General features: G+C 46.2%; 1 protein-coding gene across 1 annotated transcript; it reads left to right on the plus strand.

The window, feature by feature from the left end:
- The first annotated feature begins 135 nt into the window (after nt 1-135).
- On the plus strand, nt 136-3,073 carry dhrs13b.1 (dehydrogenase/reductase (SDR family) member 13b.1). Its single transcript, XM_029000397.1, has 5 exons — nt 136-323; nt 1,330-1,448; nt 1,543-1,666; nt 1,774-2,100; nt 2,502-3,073. Exons 1-5 carry the CDS (start codon nt 197-199, stop codon nt 2,759-2,761), a joined length of 957 nt encoding a protein of 318 aa, XP_028856230.1. The 5' UTR covers nt 136-196; the 3' UTR covers nt 2,762-3,073.
- The last annotated feature ends 7,948 nt before the right edge of the window (nt 3,074-11,021 follow it).

Below are 11,021 nucleotides of genomic sequence, written 5' to 3' on the forward strand. Positions count from 1 at the left end.
TCTAAAACTTAACTTAGCCCGAAACTGAGGTTTTTTGTAGAGCTTGTGTAACGTACAGACAGGGTACAGCCAGTTCAGTCTGAAAAAAAAAGAACCGAACCAGCGACACCTGGTGGCAGCCGACCGTGCTGCACGCTGCCTACCGGAAGTGCGCATACAAAAACAAAACCACGTGTACGAGCGTCCGGCTGGCACGATGTCCGCCTTCCTGGCGCTGTTGGCGGCGGCGCTCGCCTTGTACCTGTTCGTGTACTACGCGCTGTTCAGAGTTCCGTGGTGCCGAAGCAAGGCGGTGCTGAAGGGGAAGACCGCGGTCGTTACCGGTGCGTTTACATTCCCGCCCCCGAGGGCTAAATGCTAACGTGATAAAACTTAAAACAATATATTTTTTTTGCTTTTAAAGTCACTATAATGTCATTATGTCACTCGTTTATGCTCACAAGCATAAACGAGTGGGTCAGTGGTGGCCTGGCGGTTAAGGACGCCACCCCGTAATCAGTCGGTTGCCGGTTCGAATCCCGATATATCCAAGGTGCCACCGTCCCCACACACTGCTCCCCGGGCACCTGTCATGGCTGCCCACTGCTCACCAAGGGTGATGGGTTAGATGCAGAGGACACGTTTCGTTGTGTCACCGTGTGCTGTGCTGCAGTGTTTCGCAATGACAATCACTTCACTTTCACAAGCAACGACTTCCCCCCGGTGGTATGAGGAGCAACAAAGTTACATCTTAGAAGAATCTATTATTACATTTTAATAATATTTTTTTCTTCTTACACACCAAGACAAAATTATTTTAAAAATAAATGGTTAAATCATTATCTTTGTTACAAAGCAGACTCTGTACCTTCACATCTGTTTTAGTTATTTATAGCTAATTTATTTAATTTGATTTCATGTAAGTGAAGTGTAGTGATTGTCATGCAGCACAGCACACGGTGATACAAGGAAATGTGTCCTCTGCATTTTGAGCAGTGTGAGGGGATGGGATCTTGATCAAGGGGAGCCTCCGATTATGGGTCCTATCCCTTACCCGCTAGGCCATATATTATGCACTGTAACTATTATTCATTTATTTGTGAATGATGCATTATAAAAGCTCTTATCAACTACTGTAGTTTAAAAAAGGACTATGTTCCGGGATCATGGTTTTAATTTTTTTATGCAGCCTTTTCTTTTTAGTGACTTTTTTTGTGTGCTTTTCAACCAAAAAAAAAATGGAACTGCCTCCAAAATAATTTCCCTCAATGTTAATTAGAAATAAAGAAAAATAAGTAATGCTGGCAATAGTCCATCAGAAAAATCATTTCAGTGCATTCCTTCCATCAGGCAGCAATGCTGGCATTGGGAAAGCCACTGCCATGGACCTGGCCAGACGCGGCGCTCGAGTCATTTTGGCCTGTCGCAGCAGGGAGCGCGCAGAAGCTGCGGTGTACGACATAAGAAGGGTAACGGTGTCTCTGTCTACGTGCCTTGGAGCTTACGTGGTGCTTGGTGCCCAGAGATCCCACAACTCTCACCTTTCTGTCCCCCCATCTCCAGGAAACTGGGAACAATGAAGTGCTCTTCATGCAGCTGGATTTGGCCAGTCTGAAATCGGTGCGGGCTTTCGCGGAGACCTTTCTCAAGACGGAACCGAGACTGGACTTGCTCATCAACAACGCAGGTCCGCTTTTTCTTCCGTGGCATTCACAGCAGGGCACTACGTGCACTTTCTGGGACACAAACCTTTGATATAAAAATGAAATAAAATCTTCCCCTTGTTTGACCCAGGTCTGATGGGACCAGGTAGAACAGAGGATGGGTTTGGGATGGTCTTTGGGGTCAACCATCTTGGCCACTTCCTGTTGACCTGTCTTCTCCTCGAGCGGCTGAAGCAGGCTGGCGAGAGCCGCGTCATTAACGTGTCTGCTCTGCTCCACGAACTGGGTTCTGTGGACTTCGCGACCCTCAACACCCACAAGGACCTGGTGACCGGTCAGTCCAACTGGCACTCCTTCATGGCCTACTGCCACAGCAAGCTGTGCAACGTCCTCTTCACCCGAGAGCTGGCCAACCGATTGGAGGGGACCGGTGTCACCAGCTACAGCCTTCACCCGGGTAAGACATGTAACCCCAGCGCCATCTGTGAGACTGGTTAAGGTGATGGTTGGTACATAAACACCACTACCAACCAGTGTTTATCTAAGCAGCTTTGATGGAAAGAAAAAAAAAAAGCCACGTCACTCATTTATGAACTATTGATTTACCTAATGTGTTAATTACAGAATTTCATGAAACAATGACAATGTGTGTGTAGAGAAGAGACTTTGTTCTCTGTCTGTAGACTTTTGCTTGTAGGAGATTCACCAATTGGGAGAGACCAACACCGTGTTCTTCTAGAACATCTCTACACTTCAACATGAACATTTATTACCACTTTCACTTTTTAATCAGTTTTAGACAGTTCCTTCCTGAACTATTCCGGAGTTACCTTCACTGTCTTATCTCTTTGCAACCAGGAGTGATTGATACGGACTTTGGCCGCAACATGAGCCCATGGCTGAGGATGCTCACATTGCCAATAGCCAAGCTGTTCTTCCTCAACTCTGAAGCCGGAGCCCAGACCACCCTGTACTGTGCCCTGCAGGAGGGCATTGAGCCCCTGAGCGGCCGTTTTTTCTCTGCAAGCGCTCTGCGGGAAGTCAGCGCCAGCGGGCGAGACGATGCTTTAGCCAAAAAGCTATGGGAGGTCAGCGAGCGACTGTGCGCTCTGGCCTGACCGGGAGCTTGTACGACTTTTCAACAGCAAAACAGCCTTTTTTTTGTTTAAATGCATGACGCTTGATGTATGCTGAAGCTTTTTATTGTTTCCCACTGTTTTGACACAGCTTCCCCCCCCCCCCCCCCCCCCCATTTATTCTCATATATAAAACTAATGAGTGTCAAGCCAAATATATAGTTTCGTAAAATTTGACATCTTACATAATGAAATTGCTAATAATAACCTTTCCTGTAGAAGGTTTACAAACATTTGAATCTGCATAATTGCTCATTTTTATTAAATGGTCTTGGAGAAGTCCACTGCTTTCAATAAAGTGTCCTATGTATCCTTCCATTTCTCCAGCCCTGAAATGAGCCCATATTACAACAACAACATTTATTTCTTATGTAGCCCAAAATCACATACAGTATGTCTCAATGGGCTTTGACAGGCCCTACAGTTGCCACCCCCACACTTGACCCTTCTGCACACAAGGAAAAACTCCACACAACAAAAAAAATATATATATTACAAATGGATTCCACATTATATTTGTCGTGCATGTATATTATTATTTTCTAGCAGAATTTGCTCTCGTCAGATGCGTTTGGCTTTTTTTCACCCAGACTGGTTATTGTTGCAGTGTTAAACACTGGAGGGCAGTAGTGTCCCACCGTTGCCTGCCTGTCTCATTCCGTCCATCTTTTTTTTTTTTTTTTTTTTAATGCGTCATGGCAGGACCTCAACCTGCCCAGCCTCTGAATACCATCGGTTACAACTATAGAATGCGTGCATGATTTTGCAGCTTATTAATCTCCAGTTTATTAATCGACACCGTCGGAAGTATCAGCGAAGCTGTTGGGTAATGGAGGAGCGGGGGGGGAGGTCGGATGTGTGCGGCTCGAGTCGCGGGGTCCGAGCTCGATCGGAATCGAAATGGGCTCGTCAGCGCGGTATCCTGACGCCAGACAGGTCTGCTCCATCAGCACCAGTCCGCTAGGCCTCGGTTCCGCGCTAATGAGAGGCTCTTCCCCCGGCCCGAGTCCACTATCCATCTCCAGAATCAACACATCGACGGCGGCCGCCGCCTCGTGTTTACCCGCTCGGCCCTCCGCGGCTCCGCGGCGCAGTTACTTAACGACTGGATTAGCGCGTCAATTAGCGGTGGTTTGATCCAGAATGCTAATTCCGCGGCGGCCCCGAGTCGCGCCAGTTTCCTCGGCAACTGAGGGAGGGGCGTGGCCAGTCACGCAGGGCGGGAAATTTCCCACACGCACGCAAGTTATTTTACAGCGAGGCGCGGCCCGCTGTGAAATACGAGAGCCGGCGCGTTGTCCGTATTAACGCGGCACTCTTTTTAATAATTCCACGCCGCGGCCCGATGAGTAACGACCCGTCTCACCCAGGACCGCCGTCTCCCGGGGGGTCTTCGGGGGCCTGTGCGAGAACGGGGCGCCCGGCGAATAGACTCGTTCTTCGCGTGGGTCACGTTATTTCCGCAGGTGCAATTAGCGTCCCCATCTGCTAATCTGTAATTAACGATGTTTACAAATATGCTTCCGTGGGCGTGGGTGTGTGCGTGTGTGTGTGGGGGGGGTGTTGGGAAAACTGATCACACCTCCTTCCTTCCAAACCCCCCTTTTCTTTCGCACCACCCAAGAAAGCTGCTGCACCAGATATACAACGTCACCTGAGACTTTTGCATTATGCCACTACCAATTAGAGGACTTTTTTTTTCTCTGATGGCCGTTATATTATAATTAGAGTTGAAGTGTGTTAAAACAATGCAGGGTTTTGATTTGAAAAAGAAAAGAAAAAAAATCACTTCAATGATTCCCGTCAAACATGTAGTTAAATAATTCAAAACATATTAATACTCACTCACTGTAAATTTATTCCATTGGACGGGATGCAAAGGTCACATCAGGTACAATTTGGTTTTGGGGGCAATAAATATGCATGAAATGAAGTTAGGACCGCCTTGTGAGCTTGGAGTGGTGTTTAAATTTTATCACAACATTAAAATTGCATGCCATTCATTTTATCAGTCACTTACAGACGATGAGGGGACAACGTGGGACAGATTTTATTGAATCCTCTAATTATTACTTTGCTCATAGGTACCATATACATAAGAAAAATACATACGGTATTTATGTATACAGTATGGGCTGTACATATGTACACACCGAAGGGTGAGAATCATGAGGTCGTAAGTGACATTTTGAGCGAAATTGACATTACATATCAAATGAAAGCTCTTGGTTGACTCTTTTTTACTTGCAAAAAAAAAATAATTTTAGAGTTATTAAATCAAACGCTGAGAACAGAGAAGCTGTTGGTGCCAAAAAGGCTGTTGTGACCTAATTAAAAAAGTAAAAAAAAATCAAATAAAATGTTAAAAGAAAATGCGTTTAAAAACAAAATGACATCCACGCTCAAAGTTAGATTAAAAAATGGTCATTGTTTGCCAAAATGTCACTTACGCCCATAGGGTTATCACTATTTTAGGATGTGCAAACTTGAAATTTACAAACAATGCATATAAATTGCCCACTTCATAAAGCAGATGTGCCGAAGAGCAGCGGTAAAGGCAGCAAGGCAGGCGAAGCCAGGATGGGGGGTTTGGTGCAACAATAATCAGACACAGTACATGTTAATGCTTTGTGAACATAAAGCTTGCTCGCACTGCACGGGGACAGTAAATGTACCTCTTTTTTTTTTTTTACAACTTGCTGTAGTCTAATAAAGAGCCATGGCTTGCTGTGAAAAAAGCTTTATGAAATCAGACTCACAGGAAGATTTCTGCGATTATAGCATATATCAGTTATGCAGTTTTACCACAACACTCAGTCATTGTTCCACTAATTGCCAATTAGGTACAGACGAGAAAATCACTTTGTTTGATATCAAGCATCCAGGGTGAATTTACTAAATCGGAAAAAAAAACATCAAGGTCATTACAGTGGTGATGGTCCTCTGCTTTCAAATGGGGCGTCTGGCTGTGCAAATATGACATATAAAACGTCCCAGCGTCCCACTGAGGGAACATATGTTGGGCGCCAGAGGAATTTCGGAAGAACAGTTCTAGCACATGAACAGTCATAGTCCTACTAGTAGAGAAATAACTCCCAAATAACTCCCATAAAACCATTATAAACATGTAAAAATGCAACAGAGGAAATTCTGAACATGTTTAGATAAATTAGATGTAAAAATGACTGTTATAATGTTGGCCTCATTATTACCTTTTAATATTATTATTATTTTTTTTAAGATTGTCTGGCCCTTTTTAAAAGCAACAGTATTTGTAATGCATTTATGCATTCATATATTGAAACATCAATACTGAAGCCTGGAGGCATCTTTCGCAGCAAGATTTCCGAGCCACTTGCTGAGACTTTCACTCTGTGTGTGTGTGTGTGTGTGTGTGTGTGTGTGTTTATATATTGTTGGTGTCACAGAAACCCACAGCTGATATTGCTGTCATGGTTTTTCCCCCTCCCTTTAGAAGAAAGGAATAAACAGCTGAATAGGAATTGACTTTCTGGGAAACATCTTTTACTTCTCAATCACATGCTCCAAACAGATACTCTTTTTCATTTTTTTTTCTTCTCCCCTTTCCTTTTTGTCAGAGCGTCCACTCGGGTTGCAGATTGCCTTGTTATTCATAGACAATGCAAGAATTTCAATTATCTTCAAACAACTTTCAGGCCGGCCGCTGCGTATGAGCATTGACGTCGAGGGGAAAAGTAAACACTGCTCCTTTTGACAGCTCAAGGCTCATCCTCTGGAAATTGGTAGAGAAACACAGAGGAAGTGCGATTATTGACAATTTCACTCCTTTCTTGTGGAGCCGAAGGAAGGCGCGGTGCCGCCTCCGCCAGGCCGGAGTGGCCGTCATTGGTGCAATTAGCGTCCCATTCACAAGTGGCAGGATCAGAATCTTTCTCCATATTCTGCCCGTTCAAACGTGCCCTGACATCCTGTGCGGTGCCGTCACCGCGTCCGGAGAGAATGTCACCGAGGCCCTGACAGCCCGGCTCCGGCGCGTGGAAAGCTGTGCTTTTGAAAATGCATTTTTGCACGCTGCGGTCTCCAGAGGCCCGGCGTGTTAATTAATGAGAATGCTTAACTAACTCCTCTTGGCTCTCACAACGGGAGGAACATGCCAAAGCAACAAATACCGATTTTGTATGCCAGCAAAATGCAAAACAAAGAAATCAATGCACGTCTCTGCTCACTGCCCCCCGCTGACTGAAGACAAACAATGAATCGTCTCCTCGGCTGAATTTACATGGTGAGCTGAAGTGGCCCAATTAATGGCCCCCCCCTCCATCCTGAAAGCTGACACAGATGTGTTCAAGACTTGTATACGTAACCAGGACGCGCCGAGGGTGGTTAGGCCAGGCACAATTCCATACCGATTTATCTCCAAATGAAATCAAGTTCACATTTGGGTTGGGTGGAGTAGGATGGTAGTAGCCTAGTGGGTAACACACTCGCCTATGAACCAGAAGACCCAGGTTCGAATCCCACTTACTACCATTGTGTCCCTGAGCAAGACACCTAACCCTGAGTTGCTCCAGGGGGGGACTGTCCCTGTAAATACTGATTGTAAGGTCGCTCTGGATAAGGGCGTCTGATAAATGCTGTAAATGTAAAGAAGAGTACAGCCACTGAACGACACATGAACGATGCGGCATGGTGCTGTCATTTACCCTCAGTTTGCGGAGTGATGCCTTCACCTTTCCTTAAACCTTCTCCTTTCAGAAGCTTTAGACATATAATTAAACGAGGGGTTTGAAGACCTGCCTCATTTTTTAAGTATACTGCAGAATTATCTGAAAGGCTCATTATGAGCTTAAAAAAACAGATGTGACTTTTTTTTTTAACCACATTAGTGTAATTTCTGATCCAGACCTCATTTAGAGAATTTGTAAAGTGTGAGGCAGTCACTAAAAAAAGTGTATAAAGTAAAGTAAAGTATGACAATCACTTCACGTCTGTATGTGGCCCCTGCAACGTCCAGGTCACCTTTGTTGTGGGCGTTTGCTGTTGTCCATTCAATGAAAAACCTCTCATATGGGATCCACCACCAGCGCTCCTGTTGCCTTCCTGTTTCCAGCACATCACAGCAGTGGCGGCCTAGTGGCAGCTGACTAAGGTGATGGGTTAAATGCAGAGGACGCATTTTGTCGCGTCACCGTGTGCTGTGCTGCAGTGTATCACTTCCACTGACCTAACTGATGCTGCCAACATGCATGCGAAGTGTAATAACTGGAACGAAATTATTCCGGCCGCCTTTCTTGAAAGTTTTCTTAATGAATTGTTTCCTGTTTAAGCGGCTATGACGTGGCGGGAGGGACCGATAAGGCTCCATGTCTCTCCATGTCCGTCGCTCCCAACTCTTGTAAGCAGCCGTAATTGGCGCAGCTGCTCCCCCCTCCCCATCTTCAAGCACAAGTGCTGCTCCTGGCGGAGCGCTGCCCGTCTGCCGGATTGGACTCATCGGCTGGAGCACCATTGACCACATGTGCCAGGGAAGCGCGGCACCGAGTGTCCCATGTGCTTTTCAACCGAGGTCTTCGGCGTCCCCCAAAACCACCGACCACCCCCACCCCACTTCACATCTGGAGCGAGTGTGCCATTAACCCGGGCCCTTCACGTGTCCGTGGGCCTGGGCACATGGCGCCCGGCCGGCGCTACACCTGATGCCCTCCTCCGCCAGGAGGGGTGTTCATGTTTTCCCGCTTTTTATTTACATGCCGATTCAAGCCCCGAAATTGGGTTGCTCAACAAGTGAGAAGGCCCCATGTCGGAAAGCAGGCAGCAGACAGGACAGGAGTCATCAATATCGGTCGCTGCCTATTGATCGGCATTATTGATCAGGTTGGGCAGCTGGGCCAGGGGAAGGGAGGTCTGCCGATCCCCGTCCGAGCGATTGTTTGGGGTCACTGACAAATTCAATTGCCTATCAGGGGCCGATCATGGGAACAAACGGCTGCTGTCGATAGGGGGGCCGCGCCCCGTGCTAGCTGTCATTCACAATTACTCCTGGTCTGGAGGTGCGCGCCCGGGTGCGGTCAGTAGGCCAGGGGAGAGGACGGCCTCTCACCCCCCGGCCGGCCACACTGAAGGTGGGGCATCTACACCCACCCACCATGTGATTACCCTGTGGGTGCACCTTGTTGTTTGTGGAACAGACTCTCGTGTTGTCGGTCTTGAACCGAGCTGCAGATTTAAGTTTATTTATTATTTTTTTTAAGTGAAGTGATTGTCACATGTGATACACAGCAGCACAGCACACGGTGCACACAGTGAAATTTGTCCTCTGCATTTAACCCATCACCCTGAGTGAGCAGTGGGCAGCCATGACAAGCGCCCGGGGAGCAGTGTGTGGGGACGGTGTTTTTGCTCAGTGGCACCTCAGTAGCACCTTGGCGGATCGGGATTCAAACCGGCAACCTTCTGATTATGGGGCCGCTTCCTTAACCGCTAGGCCACCACTGCCCCATTAAACTTAGTCTGGTGTTATAATGAGGTTTTAGGTGTGTTTAAGGCTGCTACTGTTGCCTTTAAGGTGTGTCTAATAAAGTGGCCAGTTACTAGCTTGCCCAATAGGCCTATGAGGCTTCGTAGCAATGTCCACCTTGTCCTGTCTTGGTCAGTGGCCTGGCATTTTCATCTGAGGAACGTGATAATACCCAGAATGCTTCACAGTCCGGCCTGCTCCGGAGTCTCCGGAGGTGGAAACCGAGGAGGATGAATGGCAGCAGTAGGGGGGCAAGGCCCGTCGTCTGGGGATAGCGCACCTCCTTCTGAGGGGGTCAGCTCCGTCCCCCCACGCCGCTCATGGTGTCGGGGTGAGGACGCGGGCTTCGTGAATGGAAAGCATGCCCTCGGGCACTTCGTTAACTAATTACGGAAAGTGGAAGTTGCCCGACGACCCCCCCCCCTTCTTTTCCGCACCCCTTGTTTTGGGGTTTTTGATAAGCCTCTCGCACGTGTCAACAAGCGCGTATTTAATTAGCGCTGATTGTTGTTACCGTGTTCAATAGTTATTAATTAGGGGTGGGAGGGGCCCTCGACTTGATTGCTTGCCTGGAGCTGTGACATCTCGTGCTGTTTCGCACTCTGGTGTGACACGCCGTTTGGGGAAAACAGAGAGGAGAAAAGGAGATTTGAGCATGGGAGGGGGGGTGGGGCCTTTTAATCTAAACAAATAAGATTCATACGGAAGGATGTTTGCGAGGAATTGGCGGCGCTGTACTTCCATGGTAACGCCACCGAGGAGCTTTCAGAGCCCCGTTCATGGCTTTACAAAATGTTGTGTTTGTATCAGATGGCAGAAGACTAACCGGTTAATCACGACGGTTAAACTATCCACGGTCTTGAATTGTTCTATACATCCATAAAGACCGAGTTTATGGAGCTGTTTTAGATTAAAATATGCTCCCTATGAGCATGGATGAAAAGTGATGTAATACTGGCTTACGTTCCACCATCAGCGCTCCTGCTCAGGAGGGTGTAGAACCGATCCATAAATGTGATGGGATGTTGCGGTGGACGAGTGTGGGTTTATTATGTTTACAAAAACGATGAGGCCATACACATATAATGAGGCTGAACTCATGAAAACATAACTCTTTGTGTTCTCAGGATGATTTGATAAAAATGTATTACATGAGTTGAAACTGAATTGAAATAATTTTGTCAAAGGGTCAATCAAAATGTTCTGTATTTTCGTTTTTTCAACCATGCCAGTCACAGCAATGACCTATTCATAATGACAATCATAATCTGACTGCCCGTTCCTGCCTGTCATTAAGGTCACATGATCGTGGGATGGTGAAAATACCCAGAAGGGCCCAAAATGATGAAATATATTTTATTAGGAATATTTCATTTGGGCAAGATTTATTGTTCCATTATTTCAGACTGTTTTACATGAATTATTCCTTTTTCATTGGTCTTCATTACTTTTAACATCCGTTGTTTTTTCTTTTATAATATGCAACAGATATATAACAGATCTGCCTTAAGTAAAATGAACATTAACAATATTTGCAGAATATTGCAAAAATATTGTTTTAATAGTTTTTTTGTGTGGTTTGAAATTGCATTTTCAAAATCTCTACGATCAGAAACCTGTGATGATTTTTAAAGTAACCGACATTGTGCACCATCTGTGAGTCCAGCCCACGGCACTAAACCTATAGGCCCCGTCTGCAATACTCAGATGTGCGCATGTATACGTTTATTTCTATATATATGT

The sequence above is a fragment of the Denticeps clupeoides genome, chromosome 13, assembly GCF_900700375.1.
Source record: "Denticeps clupeoides chromosome 13, fDenClu1.1, whole genome shotgun sequence".
NCBI classification, from domain to species: domain Eukaryota; kingdom Metazoa; phylum Chordata; class Actinopteri; order Clupeiformes; family Denticipitidae; genus Denticeps; species Denticeps clupeoides.